We start from the raw sequence: 21895 nt of genomic DNA, 5'->3' as shown, positions 1-21895 counted from the left end.
TTGGCATCATTTACAAACATTTAAAACAAACAGACAAAAGAAGAAGAGTCCAGTGCGATCCTGTACAAACATTTGCCAAGGGAGGGGAGGCCAGCAATCTGTTTCACCTCAGTGGGTCTCCAACAGGGGCAGGATCCTGTAATGTACTTCGGCGGCAAAAGATCAAATAGAGGAACTCAGCTACAGTCCTGGTACGCTCCTGATCTCTCCCCTGTCTCCAGTAATCAAAGTCTGTTTGTTTGGGGATTTAAAAAAAAAATCTGCCAAACTTGAATGACAGAGGGAAACAGGGGGATAAAAGAATTGTGTGTGTACACCATGTGATGCAAAACCTCTTTTGAGTCACTGTCAGTTCTTTTGAAACTATTTTCTATCTCTGGCCTAAGTTTTCCAACATGCTGTTCAAAAGCTGTACCCAACATCCAATGCATCCGACTCAGAGATAGTTCCCATTGGTTTCAATGACATTTACTCCCTGGTAAATGGAATAGGATTGTAATCTGAACCATCTATTAGGATAGCCTGGATTCTGACATTCAGCAAGAAGACAGTGAGTGTGCAGGCAGAAAATTCCATGATTACAGGCAATCAGTGATCTTATGCAGAAGTAAAATAGCAGGAAGATGATTCCAGCTGCCTGTAAGGGTGATGTCAGGTAAACCCAATCACGCTCTTAGCTAGACTGAATTGTTTAACTAGTGTTCATTAATGTGAGTGCAGAGTCTGCGCTTTTCAGCTGATTTAAACTTTAAAAATATATTTAGTAGTCAGGACTTTACTTTTCCTGTCTGAGAACCTGGTCTATAATTTCTTCTACAAACTGTATAAAAATCTTATTTAAACTGACCAAGATAAATTGGAGTACTGTGTCCAGTTCTGGGCACCACAGTTCAAGAAGGATACTGACAAGCTGGAACGTGTCCAGAAGAGGGCAACCAAAATGGTCAAAGGCCTGGAAACGATGCCTTATGAGGAACGGCTTAGGGAGCTGGGTATGTTTAGCTTGGAGAAGAGAAGGTTAAGGGGTGATATGATAGCCATGTTCAAATATATAAAAGGATGTCATATAGAGGAGGGTGAAAGGTTGTTTTCTGCTGCTCCAGAGAAGCGGACACGGAGCAATGGATTCAAATTACAAGAAAGAAGATTCCACCTAAGCATTAGGAAGAACTTCCTGACAGTAAGAGCTGTTCAACAGTGGAATTTGCTGCCAAGGAGGAGTGTGGTGGAGTCTCCTTCTTTGGAGGTCTTTAAGCAGAGGCTTGACAGCCATATGTCAAGAATGCTTTGATGGTGTTTCCTGCTTGGCAGGAGGTTGGACTGGATGGCCCTTGTGGTCTCTTCCAACTACGATTCTATGATTCTAAATTGCCCTTTATAATGTATTTTACATGTCTTATATTCTGGTGCAACTGGACACCTCCTGTTTGTAGCCATTATCAGTTATTTTGATGTGCTAGCTGCTTTATGTGGCTGTCCCACTATGGATTAAGTCACATTGAATAAATCCCCCCAAATGTATGAACAAAACTAATAGAGCAGCCTTGCTCCAATTATATAAGACATAGCTGCCAAGTTTTCCTTTTTCTCGCGAGGAAGCCTATTCAGCATAAGAGAAAATCCCTTAAAATAAGGGATAACTTGGCAGCTATGATAAGAGGAATATGATTACACCAGTGTTTCCTGCAGGAAACTCATAAAGTGTATACAACATGCATTCGCTTTGGACTGCACTGGGTCCTTGTTCGATGCAAACCTTTTGTGGAGCTAGTTTTAACCTTTGAAGCCCTAAATAGCTCGAGACCTGGGTACCTAAAGGACCACCACCTTCCCCACCTCAGAGGTGAGGTGTTCCTATATAATGTTTTAATCCAACAGACCAGTTTTTCTGTTGCTATGATTTTATGCTCTTTGTATGCATTTCTTGATTTAGGCATTGTTATGTTAGCTGCTCGAGAGGTTTTATCTGAAGGGTAGGATAGAAATGTCTTAATTAAAATAAAACAAATAAAACTGGGCCGCTCATTGTTCCCTGATGAGAGTACATGAGTAGGTTGTCTTGCTTACATGTTTGCCACAGGGAATAGCAGAGTAGATGTGGCAATGGCAAGATGGCGCCACCAACACACCTAGGGCATTGAAGTAAGACGAGAGGATGTGGTCAAAGTTCCCCCAAGTATAAGGCAGTGATAATTAAGAACTAAGCCTGGGAGTTGTAACCCCCACCCCCAGATTCCCCCATGAAACTGATCTGCATCATGACGTCGGTCTGGTCAGAGGGAGGATCATGGGGGGAAACAAAACCCAGATGATGCCCACCAGCAGAACACTGCTGCTGATGCCAGTGAATTTTGTGCACTCTACTTTCACTCTTTTCAAAGGCAGCCAAAATGCCCTCCCCTCATTTTTGCCACTTGCATAATGGGATAGTAAAGAGGGAGGGATACATATTGTCTCCACCACACAAATAAGAACTTTCTGTTATGTCTTAGTGTATATAGTTTTCCCTCAGGTCCCCAGGTCCTTGACAGTTGTTTTAGGAGGGAACTTTAGGAGGGAACTTTGAATTATGTTTGATACATTGTTTGAGCCAGCCTCTATAAAAGCAGGCCAGCTCGGCAATGCAGTTCTGTTCTGTTCCAGCTTCCAAATAAAGAGCTGCTTCGGAGAGATTGCTGTGTCCAGGGCCAGCCCTACGTGCAGGCTGGGTGGTGCAGGGCACCACGGCGCCGGCCCGCCAAAGGGGCGCCGCGAGCTGCGCCCGCCCGCTGGCCGGCCGGTCCGCCGCGCAGCTGCGCCCATGGCAACCGCGCTGCACCCGCCCACCGCGCTGGGAAATGGGGCGGGGGGGCGCCGGAGGGATCCGGCACACCACGGCACCAGGGGCGCTTAAGACGGCCCTGGCTGTGTCGTCTGCTATGCTTAACCACAACTTAACACTTTCCCCATGATGTGGTCTGAAGCGTCAGGTTCTTCCGACACAGGTTTTTCTCTTTTTTTTAGTGTTTCTAAAAAAAATTAAGGAGAGATTCTTAGTGCTGCTTATTAAAGAGAAGCAATGTTAGGGAACACCACTGAACAGCTGACTGTCATATGGTGGCTTCAAATAGGATAAATATCTGATGATGCAAAAGACTTTTCTCTCTCCTGTTAATTGCCTTTAATTGTCTTTAGGAAACTTCCATCGCAAAGCCTCTGTGATCATGGTGGATGAATTGTTGTCTGCATATCCACACCAACTTTCCTTTTCGGAGGCTGGGCTGAGGATTATGATAACCAGTCACTTCCCCCCCAGAACCCGGCTCTCCATGGCCAGCCGCATGTTGATCAATGAGGTATATTTTATGTTTTGTGTAAACAATGCTTGCTTCAGCAGTGATCGGAACTGGAAGCTAATCTGGACTCTTTTTTTTTATGGGGCATCTTGGTGGGTTGCTATGAGTGATGACTATACAGTGGTGCCTCGCTAGACGAATTTAATTTGTTCCACGGGTCTTTTCTTATAACGAAAAATTCGTCTAGCGAATCCCATAGGAATGCATTGAATTTTTTTGGAATTTTTTTTTGCCCATAGGAATGCATTAATTGAATTTCAATGCATTCCTATGGGAAACCGCGATTCGCTAGACGAATTTTTCATAAAACAAATTCGTCTAGTGAGGCAACCTCCGCTCGAAATATCCTTTCGTTAAGCGGAAATTTCGTTAAGCAGGGCATTCATTAAGCGAGGCACCACTGTACTTCTTCCTCTTACCTCATACTGGATGGCCAGAATCTTTATCACAGCAGGGCTGCTCTGCATGTTTTCCTAACTGGAATATAATGGTAGAATGAGCCATATTGGGGTCTGGAGCATGAGAGTAGAGGAACATGAGCTGCACTGACAGGGTCAAGGAGGACCTCTGTTGTCTGAGGAGGAAAGAGGAGGGAAGCAGGTCCCCAAGAATTGAACACAGCCCAGTCATGGAAAGAACTTGGAAACACAGTCCAAAAATATAATGCTGCTTTGTTTTCAAGACAACGTATGAGATCGGTCCCTTTTGCTCCTCATGTGTTTCTCAAACACAAATCTCTGCCCTTACTTCAGGCCATTTCTGCATAGGACAGAATAAAAAATACACCTCCTTAAAGGGTCCTAAGTATTCATGTAATAAAGCATTGTATGGATGAAATTATATATGATTTTTCAAAATAAAGTACAATGAATACATTGTTATTTGTACTGCGACTTAAGAGCCTTTAAAAGTAAGGTTGCAGTCTTTAATAAGTTTTCTTAGCAACTTAATCAACTAAAGCTTTAGCTGATTAATCAGTATGTTCAATTATAATCAGTGGGGCTTGGAACTAAGGGTGAAGTTGTTCATTTCTTGATGCTGTTGTAGTTTTATAATACAACACAAGTGACTACAGTATTTAAGATGGCCGTTCTATCTAACAGGGAGTGAGAAATTTTTGTAAACTCAATTACAAAACAAGTGTCAGTGATGTACATATATTACATAAAGACATATGTTTAAATAATGTTATTTTGATCATTTAAATATATACCATACTTTTCCATGTATAAGACAAGGGTATTTAACTCTAAAGTAGTGTTCTAAATATGGGCTCGTCTTATACATGGATAGTGCAGAGGGGGGAGCAGGAGGTTGTGAGCGGCAAAAGGGTGGGTGATTGGTGGCTGCGACAGGGGCTGCTTTTGATTGGCTGCTGCTGCGGCAATTGGGTTGCTGATTGGTGGCTGCAGCAAGAGCTGCTGTGGATTGGCTTTCGCTGCAGCAGTTGTGTGTGCGCTTGCTGGCGGCTGGTGGTGATCAAGCAGATGCTTTGTGGCTTTTGTTACACATGCGATTGTCAGCGTTTGTCAGTCTGTTGAGTGATTTTCGGCATTCCCCCTCCCAACAAAGCTCAACAGCTCTGGGCCATCTCCCCCCATTTTCTAAAATTTGACTCCCAAAAAATACATGGGGGTGTCTAATACAGTACATGGAAAAATATGGTATATATTACTTGCCATCTTTAAAAGCTAGCAAATTCAGCTTTTATCAATGTATATTGAGATTCTCATTAATTGAGGTATGCAGCGGTTTTGTACATCAGCACAACTTGTAAGAGCTCTGAAATAACATGAGTTGATGGTACTATATTACCTGCAGGTGAAGCATTTGTTTTCAGCAGCTGATATGGAGATTTGATCCTACAAATCTCTTCTCCCTTCTCCCTATTTTAGGCTCTTTGCTTTTTAAAAACTACTAATGCATTTGCCATTATTTCTTCCAACAGAGACAAAGACTAATCAACAGCAGAGTATACACCAATGGAGAATCAGAGGTGGCCATTAAAGTCCCTGCCAAGCGTACAGTAGAGAATGGGTCAGGACCCAGCAATTCTGCAGAGAGAGGTGCAAATGGAGCGAGAAGAGACGAGGAGGCTGCAAAGGCTGGGAATGAAACAGAGAATGAAAATGATGACAATGAAAACAATGAAAATGATGAAGAGGAGGAAGAGGAAGAGGATGAGAGTGGAGACCCTTACACTCCCTTTGATGTACCATGTAAGAAATTCCTAGGTTTCACAAATCTGTTTGCTTGTTTAATATTAAACATACTCATTTAATTTTAATATTTAAAAGTCTGCTTTTTAAAAAAATTCATTGGGGGAGATCTCCTTCAGAGTAAGGCAAGTTACTGAGCAAAAAATCCTCCTTGCCATTAGAAGCCTTTGGAATGGGGAGGCACAAATGATCATCCAACCTAAATGGCAGAAAATTTAGACCCCAGTTGAAACATCCGCTATGGTTTGTAGGCAAAAATGAAGCCTGATTTTTCCTAATTGAGCAGCTCTGTTACTGGGTTGCAAAAAAAGAGTTGTAACAACTCTTTGAGGTTCCGTGAGAACAGGCACAGTGTTTGTTGAATAGTGGGTAAGAAGGATGAACAACACAGCTCTCAAAACAACCAGCTCTTTATTCTAGCTCTGAGTCCAGACTATATAGCCAACTGGCTTATATAGTACTCAGTAACTTGCAACAGTAACAAACTTCCCCTAGCTACCCAATCCGTGAACAGCACTCTCAATCCTTCATTTGCATGTTGTGGACCTGAGTGAGAACTGCAGCTACAGTGGGCAGGGTAAGAACTGCAGCCACGGTGGCCAGAAGGAGTACTGCAGTTAACTTAATACAAAACAGTGTTAGCCTATCTTAGCAGCAGCAACAGTGCTCTCCACTACTTTGCAGTATCATCCCCATCCTCTTTAGCTCCACATGATACCAGAATGAAGGCAGGGAGCATTGTTAGTGTTGCTCTGATTTGGCCTGGTGATGTACCATGTAGCCAGTTGGCTACATGATGATATCATGCAGCCAAGTCAGAGTGAAGGCAATACTTTCTGCCCTTGTTCTCCTATTGACTATGTGCATACAGGTGTCCATGTAACAGTATGCCATAGTTTAGTGAACCATTGTTTATCTGCTAATCTGAACCCTAGCAGCAGCTTAACCATGGTTTGTTTGAACACAAGCAAATTAAATTCATTTCTTGTTAGCTTACAGACCTTGGCTTGTGTTAACAATGGTTTTAGGGTTCTAGGTGAGTGTAATGTGGAGCCAAGAACTAAAGAACAAGCAAAAAACATTGAAATAAAGTATGAATATTTCATTTAGCTAAAAGCAAACCAAATAATATTTGGCATGGAGAATGGGGTGAATTGTATAATTCCAAACTCTATATTTATTTTGTTTATTTGGGATGTTTAGTTGTGGCTTTCAAATAATGGGAGTGGCCACAGAAACTGTCCCTTTTCACTTCAGAGGTGAGGTTGTTGTGCTGACCTCAATTGCTCAGTTCTTCATTTTGATATGCTATATTCTTTTTTATGCACTTATCTCAGCTCTGTTCTTAAGTAGAATTTTTGTCATTTTAAAAAAGGAGGTCATAAGGCATACAAGATGGAATCACCTTCTAATGATGGGTTTTTTGGGGGGGTTTCTTTTTGCAGCTGGCGTAATAGAAATTGCCAAATGGTTATTCACCTGGCCTCTGTCCTTCCTCTTGTACTTCACGGTGCCCAACTGTAATAAACCCCGCTGGGAGAAGTGGTTCTTGGTCACGTTTGCTTCTTCCACCCTCTGGATTGCAGCTTTTTCCTACGTGATGGTATGGATGGTACGTATTGGGCCAGACGAAGGCTGGAAGTGTCCCCGTCTCTTGACAGTGCCTGAGCATATGGTGGGTCAGATCAAAGAGTCATCTGATCTAGCATCCTGTTTCCAAAAGTGGCAAGCCAGGTGCTTCTGGGAAGCCCAGAAGCAGGCCATGGCCCTCCATGATTTGCCCTTCTGCAGCCAGCTTGCTAAGTACAATTTTGGTATCATAGAAAGGCAAAGTTGGAAGGGACCCTCGGGCCATCTAGTCCAACCCCCTCCAGGGAAGGAGAGTCCACTACCTTCCGAGAGAATCTGTTCCATTGTCAAACAGTTCTTACTGTCAGAAAGTTCTTCTGATGTTTAGTTGGAGTACTGTTTCTTTTCCTGTAACTTGAAGCCATGGGTTCGGGTCCTACCCTCTAGAGCGCAAGAAAACAAGCTTGCTGCATCTTCCATGTGACAGCCCTTAGGAGATTTGAAGATGACTATCATATCTCCTCTCAGTCTCCTCTTTCCCAGGCTAAGCATACCCAACTCCCTCAACTGTTCTTCATAAGGCTTGGTTTCCAGATCCTTGATCATCTTGGTCACCCTCCTCTGCACATATTGCAGCTGGTCAATATCCTCCTTAAACTGTGGCATTCAGAATGGACACAGTATTCCAGGTGTGGTCTGACCAAGGCAGAATAGAGTGGTACTTTCACTTCCCTTAAACGGGACACTATATTTCTGTTGATGCAGCCTAGAATAGCATTGTCCTTTTCTGCTGCTGTGTCACACTGTTGTCTCATGTTAAGTTTGTGGTCCTGTTTTAAAAGTAGAACCTTACGTTTGTCCCTATTGAAATTACTTTTGTTTGTTTGGGCCCAGTTCTCCAATATGTTAAAGTCATCTTGAATCCTGATTCTGTCTTCTACCCCTCAACTGCAAATTCGATGAGCATCTCCTCAGTTCCTTCATCCAAGTTGTTCATAAAGACGTTGAACAATGACGGGCCCAGGGCCACTTTTTTCCAGGATGATGAGAAACCATTAGTGAGCACACTTTTGGTTTGGTCAGTCAAACAGCTACAAATCCCCCTAACATCTTACCTGATCCAGCCCACATTTTACCAGCCTCTCCGCAAGAATATCACGGGGCATTTTGTCAATAGCCTTACTGAAGTCAAGATACAGTACATCCACCTCAATCCCCTGATCCACCAAGCTTGTAACTCTATTTTTTAGAAAAGAAATTACCGCATTTTTCCGTGTATAAGACTAGTCCCCCCCCCTTAAAATGTCAAAAAATTGGGGGTGTCTTGTACATGGAAGCGTCTTATAGACAGAAAAATATGGTCAAATAATTTTCCATAACTTGTTTTTAAGAAACTACTCTGGGTCTTAGTAATCACAAGTCCTCAGTGACTGACCATTTAAATATCTGTTCTAGAATCATATTTTCATAGAATCATAGAGTTGGAAGAGACCACAAGGGCCATCCAGTCCAACCCCCTGCCAAGCAGGAAACATCATCAAAGCATTCCTGACAGATGGCTGTCAAGCCTCTGCTTAAAGACCTCCAAAGAAGGAGACTCCACCACACTCCTCCTTGGCAGCAAATTCCACTGTTGAACAGGTCTTACTGTCAGGAAGTTCTTCCTAATGTTTAAGTGGAATCTTCTTTCTTGTAGCTTGAATCCATTGCTCCGTGTCCGCTTCTCTGGAGCAGCAGAAAACAACCTTTCACCCTCACTTTGTTTTATTAATTATCTGCCCTTCACCCTAAGGTTAGGTTCACAGGTTACAGTATTAAAACAACATTAAAAACGGTTTAAAACAACTTACAATCATGAAAATAAGCAAAGACTGGCTGTGCAAAGTACTGATTGGCTAGCTCTTATGATAATCACAAAGCCCTCCCCCCCTGCATTCATTGTTTCTTTAAATAAAATACTGGCTTTATACCATTAGATAAATTTAATGGGATGAACATGCCAGATGTCTAAATTTCTTTTCTTTAAAAAAGACTGCTTGAAGCATGAAGGGATGGAATAAGCACTGGATCTGGAGCTAAATTGATTAATTTGGAAGGGGCACAGCTCAAATTAAATCCACAACATTACCAGGCAAGCCTGGGAAAGATTCCTGCCCGGGACTGCAGAGAGCTGCTGCCAGTCAGAGTAGACAGCCCAGTGGTCTGACTCAGTATAATGAGCTTGCTATGTTGAGAGCAGGGGAAGCTGAGTTCTTCCTGGAACAGAAGAACCCTCCTATAGATCTGTATGTGCTCTGAATGAGCTTAAGCATCCTAACGCTCCGTTTAATTTCTCTAGGTAACAATTATTGGTTATACTTTGGGTATTCCAGATGTGATCATGGGGATCACATTTCTGGCAGCTGGAACCAGTGTACCGGATTGTATGGCAAGCTTAATTGTAGCAAGACAAGGTAGGTTTGTGTAGTTTGTTATAACATGGCTATCAAAGAAGCTGTTGAAGGTTCTCAAAACAGAACCATTGCCTGTCCTTAAAGGTTAAATGCACAACAAATACTGAACAAGCACTTGGAGATGGGAGGCTATTCAGGTGCTACTTGGTAGAACACTGATTTAACTGAGTGAATTGACAAAAAAGTTTCAGATTAGTTTCAGTAGAAGTAAATGAAAATGATGCACCAACCTGAGCCCAAGTCTTTCATATACTTCTGCTGAAATTGAGGGTGTCTAAACCATTTATTCCACTGAGTAAATCTGAGGCAGTGTGGAATGTTTCGTGGTGGCTCGTCCAAAAAAGCTTGTGTGAATGAAGAACCCAAATTCTCATCATTATCATGTGGATAACTGTTGAACTTTCTGAGACTATTGTGTGGATAACTACTGGACCTGTGTGTTCCAAATTAGTGAGCATCAAGACACCTAAAAGAAAGCAGGGGAAATGGGGCAAGCAGAATAAGAAAGAACTTTGCAAAGGAATACTTGCAACTCAGACATAAACAAACTCGCATAAGATGGGTCTATAATAATTCTTACTTTCTAAAAAAAGCCAAAACCGCTCTTGTTTCCTCAGGAATGGGTGACATGGCTGTGTCAAATTCCATTGGAAGCAATGTTTTTGACATTCTGATTGGCTTGGGGCTTCCATGGTCTCTACAGACTCTAGCAGTAAACTATGGTTCCTATGTAAGTACTATGTTTTTAGTCGCTTTTTCCTTTAAGTCGCTTTTTTATGTTTACAAATTGCTACAGCTCCTTTCATGTGATGCATGCATGGAGATTCCCAGGATATCGTGGTTTATTTTCTGTTTAACAAACAGCCAGCAAACAGGGGGAAATGCTGGACTCGAACATGATCAGGGGTCTGTGGTGTGGTGAGAGGCTGACGCACTCTTTGTCCTGGCCACAGACCCAGCTGGAATTGGGCATCCTTGCTCCTGCTGTTTGCTCTAGGGTGAAATATCCCATTGATGGGATGGAAATATCCCATTCAGTTCAGAATTAGGGCAGGTGCTAAGTCCTTTCCTTCACACATCATGGTTCCTGTCTAGCTCATCTTCCCTGTGTCAGCTATTTGCTGTTGCTGTTGTTTCTATAGCTTGGTTCCGCATCCAACTCTTTAGCTGTAGCAATGTAACATCCTGATTAAAGGCGTTGAGATGTTTTAGTAGCAGCAGAAGAGATGAGATGATGAAATGTCCTCTATTGGCCCCCCTGGAACCAACTGCCATTTGGTTCCTCCTCTCTCAGAATTGTCTCCTGCAATGGCTACTCCACCTGGTTATTATGTAACTTCATTGTGTAGTAGCTGGTACCTAAATTTTCTTTCCTTTGCCCTCTTTTTGTTTTTGCTTCTGTATCTTGTCTTGGATTGTAAGCAATATTTCAACCTATAAATTACTATGAGTACTTAGTTTCATAGAAAGCATGTGATCAGTAGGTAAATAAGCAGCAATAAGTATCATTCAGCCATAAAACTTGCTTTAGAAGGGGAAGAAATCTCCTATCTTGAAAAGTTTTCCAGACAGCACCAAATAAAGAGATAATTAGGTGTCATTGGGCATCAATTTCTACTATAGACCAGGCACCCCCAAACTTCGCCCCTCCAGATGTTTTGGACTACAATTCCCATCTTCCCTGACCACTGGTCCTGTTAGCTAGTGATCATGGGAGTTGTAGGCCAAAACATCTGGAGGGCCACAGTTTGGGGATGCCTGCTATAGACTTTCTCAACCTTTGGTTCCCATGTGTTGTTGGATTTCAACTCCCATAATCCCTAGCTAGCAGGACCAGCAGTGAGGGATGATGGGAGCTGTAGTCCAACTATATCTGGAGCCCCAAGGTTGAGAAAGGCTGGGTTGTACCCTCACCTATCGAGGTCTGGACTTCTGGGACTTGCATTAGGGTATTTGGGTGGTGGCACTGAGGTTGTGAAACACTCTCACCTGAGCTTAGACTGGCACTGACATTGGCTAGTTATCAGGGCCAGCTGAAAACATTTCTCTTCACCAGGCTTTCTGAATAAACATCTTATGACAGTTGAAGGGTGATATACATTGTTACCCATGCAGAGATCATTTTAGGGATGGACAGGATACACATTTTAGAAATAAAGGGGGAGTGTCTCCGCTGACTCAGATGACTCAGAATCTCCCTGAATTGTTAATTCATTCCCCATCTAATGTAACATATTCAACAAATTCCTTCTGCTGGGGAAGGACCAGGTCCTCACCAAGATGGTGGCTCAGTATCTTAATTTACTATTTTCTCGTCGTTATACTCTGCAGTCATCTGAATTATTTGAAGCCCCATTGTCGTGAAAGCGGATAGCGGATTATTCCCTGCTCTCTCTTATCACAGCGTTTGCCACAGTGACAGTTTTAATCTGTTATTATTTTGTCTGGGAGTTTGTTTGATGCCATTTAAATTTTTATTATTATTATTCAACAAAGAGAAAATAATTAATAGTGAAGCCTTTATATATAATTCCTAGAAATTTATACAGTGTTATTAAAACCACAACATGTGAACATGCTCACAACTTAGAAGCTTGGAGTGACTATTAGTGGTAATTTCATGAAACCACATGACCACAGAAAGTTTACAATGACAGGAAAGATTGTTAGCAGTAATGTAGTTTTTTGATGAGCTTGTGAAGTTGTTGTGTAAGTTCAATTCCACCCGCTTTGACGACTTCGGCAGGTATCCCATTAGGTCTGCTGATTTTGTTGTTTTCCATTTGGTTAATAGGCTGTACACAACTCTCCCAGATTTGGAGATACTGCAGGCTCATATCTAAGTTGTTTTTGTGGGATTTGTGGGAGGACCTCGGCAGCTACAGGGGAGTTGCGGTTAAGGAGATGTTAGTAATGTTCTTTCTAGCGCAGTGCAATAGCTTGTGTGTCTTTTAGAAGTGTGGTACTGTCTGTAGAGTGTAGGGGGCTTATAACATAATTTAATGGCCCATAGATTGTCTTTGTGGCTTTAAAGAAACTCTGTGCATCATGAGTGTCGGCTAAGTGCTGGATCTCTTGAGGTTTTTTAAATCCACCTGGTGTTCTTTAGTTCTCTGGTTCTTCTTTGAACCTCAGTCTTAACATTGAAATGGGTATTTTTCTTAGCGGCACAGTTTCTATCTCTTTGTGTGCGGCCAAAATTTTGCACCCCAAAATGGATCTTCTCAATTATGGATCTTCTCAGTTTCATGCCCCCTTGGCTTGCTGCCCTCTGTGAGGGAACCGCCCGTACCACCCTTAATACTATAGTGCTATTCCTATATCTCGGAGCCTCAGTGTGGGAGGGATATGTCCCAACAACTCTATTCTCAGTAACTCCAAAATGGGACACACCACAAAAATTAAAGGATTCTGTCAAGGTTCTGAGGGTTCTCAGTTCTGATGCATTTCACCATCAGGTGTGATTAGATCATTGATTTGGGAAACACTGGAATAATGGCTGTAGTCTGTGAGCCCATGTGGTCCTTGACACAGACCTGCCTTCTCTTTCAACTCTGCCCCTTATCAGTCAGGCCGGAACCTGAGCCCAGAGTGGCTCCTGAACGGATGATCTGACCTGGGAGATGTCAGCGCCACCTCGTGATTCTGTCTAAAGGAGAAAGTTCCAGGAAGACTAGTTATACCAGCCAAGGAAGCCTCATTTCAGCATTAAGCCAAGGAGGTCTGGTGCCAATCCCTGACTCTTATTAAAGTTTCTGGACCTGGTTTGTTTGTCTTGCTGACCTAAGCAAGTAAGAGACCTGCTGAGCTACAGGTTACCTTTCAGCATTGCACAAGAACCAGATTCAACACTTGACATATTTTGACCAACTTTGCCCTACATCTCCTTTGGCTCATTGAATCCGACCATGCTCCACCCCACCCTGGGCCTGAGGCCTTTCCCCTTGAGTTGGCAGGAACAAGGTTTGGCACCAGCATATGTTGACCGAAGGACTGGATGATGTGTGCAATTCGCACGTGCAGTTTGCATCAAAGTATAGAGTCGGACGCGACTGAACAACAACAATAGGTTTATATGTGCCTGGTGTTAAATGTGACACAGAATATCCAGGAAGCTGTTGTGCTGGAGGAAAGAGAAGATGGAGTGGCTAGAATCCTACGTAATGAAAAACATTCGCAGTCTAATATTGCGATAAGGAATGATTTTTCTTGTATGGAATCTGTATCAAAATTGCTTTTGGCTTTAGCAGCACTATCTCACTTTCTCCTGAACCAAATGCCAGAGTAGAAGTGAAAAATGGAGTGTGCCCTTGTTCCTACTTTCTGGTTTTTCCATTGCAGAAACTTGTTATTCCATTGATATTCTCTGTAAGTAGGACACCAGGGGCGACTCAGAGCCACAGGAATACTGAAATGTGTAGGTATGTGTACTGCTTTTTTTCTGGGGATACTCAAGGGTATGCAGTACCGCCACCTTTTTTTCTAGAAGAAATCCACTGGTTAAAAGTGTTGCACTTACTGTAACAACTTCATGCTGAGTACCAGCAGCTTTTTTCTAGAAGAAAAGCACTGTGAGTAATATTGTTTTAAGAAATGGAAGATCCATCATAGTTCTGGCTCGTGTGCTCCCTGGGATGGTAGATGAGTGGAGATGCCCTTCTTCCTCCCCATCAGTATGCACATAATGTTATGTGTAAGCTGAGCGTGCACACATCCTACTCAAAAAAGAGAAGAAATGTTGGTCCAGTTAGGCATCCTTGTGTAGAGCATGGTGGGCAGGCAGAGGCATGTTCAGTAGATAGAGCTGAGCCACAGCTCACCATCCTGATGATAATCTTTGTAATCTGAGAAGGCTGGTGGTCTTCTAGGAAGAGAAACCTAAAAGAGCTTCCCTTCCCTACTACAAAACAGAAGAGAGCTTCCCCCTCATTCTTGGTATGAAACTTCCTGATCAACTCTAAGAAGGCACAGTCAGGAAATGTGGCTGGCAGTGGCTTTTTGGAATTGGTTGCTGTTCTGCAATTCCAGCCCAGTCAAATTCTCATTGTCTCTCAGTAGTATACAGAATAGGAAGCAATTACTGTAAGTGATGCCTAGTGGATAATCTAGGCAGTAATATTATATCCGGCAGGGGGAGTTAATACTGTGTTGCTTTAGTCTTGTTTTGCCATTCAGAGTGTGCACATTCCTGGTCCCTAGTGGCTTTTTCAACTATAGTTTGAGCTGCTCTGTTTAATCCTTCTGCCTTTACCTGCAACATGGCATGTCAAGTTCACCTTACGGACACCTGAACCCAAGGGGAATTTACACTTTATGGGCCAACAACCACAACAAAGCACAGTGAAATCTAGCCTTTGTTCCAGGAAAGGCAGCTGTGATGTCTAGTGTGGGCAGCTGAACCTCCTGACAAAGTGCATTACAGAGCCATAAAAGCATCTTGCCAACTGTCCCTGGGAATTTCCACACACACTCCAATCAATCTTCCCTGGGGAAATTAGCCTCTTTTTGTTGACTTGAAATACTTTTAGATCTGACATCAAATGGAGAGAACAGAGAAACAGAGTGATTCAGATTTTACTACAAATTAAAATACTGCCCCCAACCCAATTTCATCTCTTATAAGCACCACAACACCAGCACATTAAATGACAAGGAAGAGATCAGGATATAATTTAATGCTTTGTCCCTTAGGAACTTGCCTCCTACCAGGTCAGATTATTTGTCCATCTGTCTCAGTAATAGCAGGCCTACTCAGTCTGGCAGTGGCTCTCCAAGGGCTCAGATAGAGGCCTTTCCCCCTTTCCCTTCCATGATATTCCTTAAACTAGAGATGCCAGAGGCTGAACCTGTGATCTTCTGCATGCAATAGATGTGCTGCAAAAAAGGACTGAGCTACAAGTCTTTCTTTACTCCCTCTATTTTGCAATTGTGTCTATAGAAATCAGAAGGCTCTTTATCATGTTTCCTGGACTGTGAGTGATGAGCAGCTAAGTTGTCTCTGAGCACCTCTTGGATAATTGCAAGCAACACTTTATCTCCCTGAGACATTTGCATAGCCATGGCCTTTTCTTAAAAATAAAACTTTAAAAAAGAAAAGAAGTGGTGCTGGTGGGAAGCCTACCAGCTGAAGATCCATGTCCTGTGTCTTGATAATTTTAAAATCTTTTGTGTGTTTATTATCTTAAGGCAGCCCTGTTTAGGGAAGCTTTTAATGTTTGATGGATTTCTGTATTTTAATGTTTTGTTGGAAGCCACCCAGAGTGGCTGGGGGAACCCGGCCAGATGGGCGGGGTATAAATAATAAATTATTATTATTATTATTATTATTATTATTATTATTATTATTATTATTATTATAGATGGTGATGATAATATAACTTTGGCATCCACACACGTTTGCTAACTAAGAAATGGGTGAATAACTGCTGCTGATGCAGTGTGGAAAATTATTTATTCAACTGGCAACACAGTAAATTACTTTAATGCAGAAAAAAAAATTGATTCGATTTGCTCATTAGACGGAAAACAACTTTACGAAGCAGGGGAACAGCCCAGCTGTTGTACAAACAAGAGGCACATTGTTAGTGGTACATGAACTTTTATCCTCCAAGTTATTTTGTGGTGACAGACGGATGCTTTTCCTCCCGTCTTTCTGTACATGTGTCAGCCCAGCTGAGTAACCGAGATCTGGAACTCATCCCATCACCTTTAGAGGAAGAACGCTAGTTTTACCCTGAGCCCTCAAAAGGCAGTTTGCCATTAAAAAATTTCTTGTACTCTAACCAAAACAAAAACAAGCCAACCAATATTAGATGATGTCTCTTATCAAAATGACTCTGGGGGAACCCCCCCCCAACTCATGTTTAATATAAACTGAGTTACTAAATAAATACACAACTCTGATAGGAATCCAGCCAACAGAATAATTCAATGTAAGGTCTGGAGACAGGCAATAATTTCTCACAGGATTGAAACCAGTTTAAGGAAGTCTTTGCTTGCTATTTAGCATACCACACAGAGATTTATTTGGTCGCCCTGTCACCTCTGAGCAAACAGTTTGGCAAGTTTTGTTTTTGTTTTTTTAAGAACCAACTTTACAAACCCGAGGCAAAAGTAGGGCAAATTTGTATCCCTTTCAAGCTGCCTTCAGTTGTTCAAAAAACTTACATCTCTCTAGCCTAAATGTGCCTTTGCAACTGCCTTTATTCTAACTGCACATTTTGAACTCATCTCATCCCCAGTTACTGATAAATTTAGACAATATGTCTATGTAGATACCCAGTGCAAAAATATGGTGCTTCTGCGGTGACTAAATGCAAAGGTGAATGGGGCTGACTGTCCAGATTAGCACAGCTAGCTGCCTGTCCAGATTCCATACTTTCAAAAATTACAGGGATCCTGCCCCCACGAAAGTAGACAATATTGTATCATAATCATGATGTGCCTAGGAGATACTACTTGAAAGCTGGTGTAGCCTAGTTACAAAGAGTACAACAATGATGTTGATGGCTGGGGGTGGGGATAGGATGGGTGCACAGAAGCCTCTTGGCTGAGCTCCACTGCTGGAGAGGAGCCCTGTTCCACTGTGATGGACGCCCCAGCTGCACCCTAGGGGACAGAAAGCTGGCGGTTGCCCAGGCAGTAATAGCAGGCCCTGAAATGGGATGTTTCAGGGTGGAGTGTCATTCCTTGAACCTGCTGGATCCAAAGCCCTGTGGATCCTCCAAGGGACCCAAGCTGAAGCTGGTATAATGTGAAAGGGGAAAGGCTTGTCCTGGCTGGTGTGAGGTGGCAGGACTTTTGATGGGGTCCCCTTCCTTAGGACTGCTTGGTATGAGACTGTTCTACTATGTGTGTCCCTGCCATGACCCGTAGGGTATTGCTAAGTCTTTTTTTCAAGTCTCCCGTCTGCATTATGGAGACAATAATACAGAGGTAGTACTACTATATATGTACCCCCAAGCTTCTTCCAAGGAGTGGAAGGTGGCAAGCATGGTTTTCCTAAGCCAGGCTGAAAGAGAGTGGGAGGCAGGCTTTTGCCTTCATGTCCTGCTTCTGGGCTTCCCAAGAGGCATTTGGGTGAAACCACTAGACCAGGCACCCCCAAACTGCGGCCCTCCAGATGTTTTGGCCTACAACTCCCATGATCCCTAGCTAAGAGGACCAGTGGTCAGGGATGATGGGAATTGTAGTCCAAAACATATGGAGGGCTGAAGTTTGGGGATGCCTGCACTAGACAGACTAGATAAGGGCCTTTGGTGGGACCCAGCAGGATAAAACTGAAGCAGCAAGTTTACAGGTTAGACTACTGCCGGGTGTTGTGATTGTTCCTGAATGTCCTCATGGAGGTGGGACCAGGAATGTGTGACAGGTTTATTTATTGTTCCAGTTGCAGCCTTTCCCACAAAAATAGAATTGACCTCAATGACTAAGGTCTGTAGTCACCAGTAGGTTAGATAGGTTTTATACATTTTTTGTGGGTTTCACCTTCAAGGTGGAAGCTTCTTTTGATTCAGAAAATAGTTTGCAGGGTTCTAAATTGTGCCAATAGATCAAATCATATTACACCAATCTTTTAGTAACTTCACTGGTTATGGCATGTGTAGGCAAACTAAGTCCCGGAGGCCGGATCCGGCCCAGTCGCCTTCTAAATCCAGCCCGCAGATGGTCTGGGAATCAATGTGTTTTTACATGAGTAGAATGTGCTCTTTTATTTAAAATGCATCTCTGGGTTATTTGTGGGGCATAGGAATTTGTTCATTTTAAAAAAAAAGTCTGGCCCCCACAAGGTCTGAGGGACAGTGGACCGGCCCCCTGCTGAGAAAGTTTGCTGACCCCTGGGTTATTGTTTATTTCTGGGCTCAATTCAACCTCCCCCTACCCAAGCCATTCCTTCCTACCTCTTCAGTGTGGGCCTAGTCATTGGCTGGTGGGCATTAGAGACAGAACCTTGTTGGTTGTAGCACCTATAATCTGGAATGGCCTCCTCAGAGAGGGATACCTTGCCTCATTGCTGCTCACTTTTATTGAGAAACAAAGATTACCTTATTCCTGTGGGTTTTTGCCAAATACTGCCCTTAACAAGGTTTTGGCAACGGTTGTGGCTGCCTTTAGAATATCTGCTGTAATTTGCTCTTGGTCTGATTATTATCCTATTATTTTAAGGAATGTGAGGTGCTATGATTATTTTTATGGAAAGGTGAGGTTGAAATGCGAAGAATAAATAAATATACATCCAGAAATCGAAAACAGCCAGCCCTGCCCAGTTCTGTGGATCAAAGGGCAGCAGAGTTGCTTTGAATACAACATTCCCTTTGGTGTAAAAGAATGTGACATAATGGTCTTATCTCATTTATATCTATGAGATTACAGTTTTCTGCTGTGTAGCTTTTATAACTGGTTCATTATAATCAAAGCGGAGACAGAATTCTTAAACAGTTGCATTAACTTTTCAGATTCATTTAAACAGCCGAGGACTTATCTATTCCGTGGGCTTGCTGCTGGCTTCAGTTTTTGTTACTGTAAGTAGACCACAATTTTATTCTGAACTTTTAAGATAATAGCAAATAGTGCAATAAAAGCTTAACCCCGTTTTTGATGAGGCATGTATGAAAAACAGTGCAGTTGTGGAATGTAGCAGTGTGTGTTATGATAAATGTAATGGGTGATTCATGGGCAACATCTTCCATAGACTTCTATTGCCCACAGGATCTGCTTAGACCAAATGGTAGCTATAGAAGTGATGAGAGATTTCTAGGACCAGGTTGGTAGATCTAGGCTGTGGTGGACTTTGGGTCTCAAATTTCAGTGGCGCCAAAATTTGATGCCCGCTGTCTCTCTCCTTTGATTCTGCATCATAGTTGTGATGCCCTTGAGGCTCCAAGCCCAGTGCAACCAAACCAGTTATGCTCCATTAAATCTACCTCTGACCTAGGTCAGCTGTATGTCTATGTGAAATTGTTTTATGTGCCTCAAGGAAAACATTTTTTTTATTGTCTATTTGTAGGTGTTTGGTGTTCACTTGAACAAATGGAAGCTGGACAAGAAGTTGGGGTGTGTGTGCCTTCTGCTCTACGGCATCTTCTTGTGTTTCTCCATCATGACAGAATTTAATGTCTTCACTTTTGTGAATTTGCCTATGTGCAGAGATCACTGATCCTGTGGATGGACTGCTGAGAGGCAATTTTCTTCTGTACCTGTGCAATATGAAACACGGTTGGCATCTCCAAGCAGTGTGGGTACATCATGAAGGCCATGAAGTACACCTCCGCACTGTTCATTGGGTCCTCTTCCTGTTTGAGCTTAGCCTCTTTCTAAGCCACTCCTTCACACATACAGACACACACACCTGGAAACCTCCTGAATCGATGTGAAGATTTACAAACTCAGATACTCTAAACAGTGACTTGCAATCTATATGGACTATCTTCTACCTGGCACTGAGCCAGAGAAACTGAACTGCCACAGTTTCTTCTTTTTAACTTATTTGAAGACTAATCTAATTTATGAATTGAGACTATAGCTAGGATACAAAGAAGAGGTACATTGTGTTGGGTGCTTTCTGAGGAAAATAGAAGGGACCTATTTTATCCCCCCCCCCCCAAGCTCTGTTGCAACTTCCTTACGTTTCTGAGTTTTCAGTTTCATTTGGAAGATCCAAAAGTCACAAATGGCACTCAGGGAGCTGAGTTCCAGGTACTTGTTAGTAGGAATGGACTTCATACTTCACAGGAAGTCATGTATTGCTCAAAGCTATTTGAGAGGAACCCTAACTGAATGCAGACTATAGAACTGAATGTTGCTACCATTTTATTCTTATCATCAGGATTTGATTGCTAAGTTGTTTGTTATATTTCCAAGCAATAGTTTTAGGTCTACCAACTCTGGAAGGCTAACAAGGTGGAGTTCTGGTTTTTAACTGTCAGTAATCTGAAATGCAAGGTCAGAAGCAAAGCCTAGACTGACCTTTTTGTGATTTCTCGATATTTCTAGTTTCTGTAGCACTTTTAGATTGAAAAGTACTTTGCAATCCTTACCTTCTTTGTCCTGACAACAATCCTGCAAGGTAAGTCGCTCATATTCCCACAGAGAAATTATTTTCAAATGCTGGAGCTGAGGCTGAGAGAGAACAATGTGCCAAAAGCCGATGAGTCCATTTAGGGCTGAGCTAAGGCTTGAACCAAAGTAGTCTGGGTTCCACTCAGACCTCAGGCTACTGGATTCTCAGACTAGCTCTCAATGTATTGGAGACTGGGAAGTGGGGAAAGTGCATGTAAAGCTATCTTTTTAACTGAGAGGAGAACATAAGCACATGACACACATTTTTAAAAAAGTTAGTTATGGACACTGGTTTCTGAAAGGCATATTTTGCACATATATTATTGCTGATGTTATCATTTGCCACTCTGCAAAGGATACACTGGACCTGGGTAGGGTTTTTTCTCTCCTACAGATGCATCTGGCACAACACGCTGGGAATTTGTCCTGTGTGAGCTCCATTTCAGGAGCACTTCAAGTGAATTGTGTCATCTACCTAATTCAAAACTGCTTAGAATTCATCCTGTGTCCTCTTGGAGGGTAGGGCAGGGGACAGGAAGAGGGAGGAATGACGATGACACTTTGAAAATTGAGTATTTAGTAGCTGAGTTGATTGTGAAAGATTTGCCATTCAGCATTACATTGGCCCTGCTGTCTTTGAGCAATACTGCATTTTGTCCATATGACAAATGCATTACACCTTGGTAGAGCCGCCCTTCACTGCCACAGCTTCATAGTTGTCCTGCTAGGCAAATGTTTGAGGTATATTTTGTCTATGGTACAAACAAAGGTCATTTTTAACAGAGAAGCAGCAAGCTTGAAGTGTTGGGGTTAAAAGCATGCTCCAGAGTAAAAAAACTATCTACCCACTGGTTTGCACTTTTACACTTGATTATTTTAAAATGAATTTCCTTGGGATAAATGGTGTGAAATAAAAAAAATTAATTTGCAAACTCCCTTCATCCTAGCACCTTGCTTTCTCTTATGATAACTACAGTGAGCACCTAGTAGTTGTTGGAGTTTTCCTTGTTTCTTGTAGCCCCATACATGGCTGTTCAATGGCCAGCCTGGGAGAGTGAATCCCATAGTTCAATGGAGAATGGAGGAGGTGGTTCATTTCCCCTCCATCCCCACCACTCTCACAAACACACACATACTTTTTTGATGTTTGCATTTCTATGTCAAACAACTTCAGTAACATTTGCTCAAGTGGTACAGTAGTCCCACAACTTACGTGGGCGTTACGTTCCAGGGATTCCCTCTAAAGCCATAATCACATAGA

At 42.5% G+C, this 21895-nt stretch overlaps 1 protein-coding gene across 2 annotated transcripts in view; it reads left to right on the top strand.

The window, feature by feature from the left end:
- Positions 1–21566, top strand: part of SLC24A3 (solute carrier family 24 member 3) — a 141381-nt gene extending 119815 nt beyond the window's left edge. For both annotated transcript variants that reach the window (XM_035101990.3, XM_088675956.1), the window contains 7 exons: positions 3175–3335; positions 5284–5554; positions 7000–7166; positions 9462–9576; positions 10194–10306; positions 19032–19097; positions 19583–21566. In XM_035101990.3, coding sequence (XP_034957881.2) covers positions 3175–3335; positions 5284–5554; positions 7000–7166; positions 9462–9576; positions 10194–10306; positions 19032–19097; positions 19583–19732 — 1043 coding nt within the window. In that variant the 3' untranslated portion in view covers positions 19733–21566. The remainder of the gene's footprint in view (positions 1–3174; positions 3336–5283; positions 5555–6999; positions 7167–9461; positions 9577–10193; positions 10307–19031; positions 19098–19582) is intronic.
- The last annotated feature ends 329 nt before the right edge of the window (positions 21567–21895 follow it).

Source organism: Zootoca vivipara, chromosome 8 (assembly GCF_965207765.1).
Source record: "Zootoca vivipara chromosome 8, rZooViv2.hap1.1, whole genome shotgun sequence".
Lineage (NCBI taxonomy): Eukaryota > Metazoa > Chordata > Lepidosauria > Squamata > Lacertidae > Zootoca > Zootoca vivipara.
This window is presented reverse-complemented; position numbering and strand designations above follow the sequence as displayed.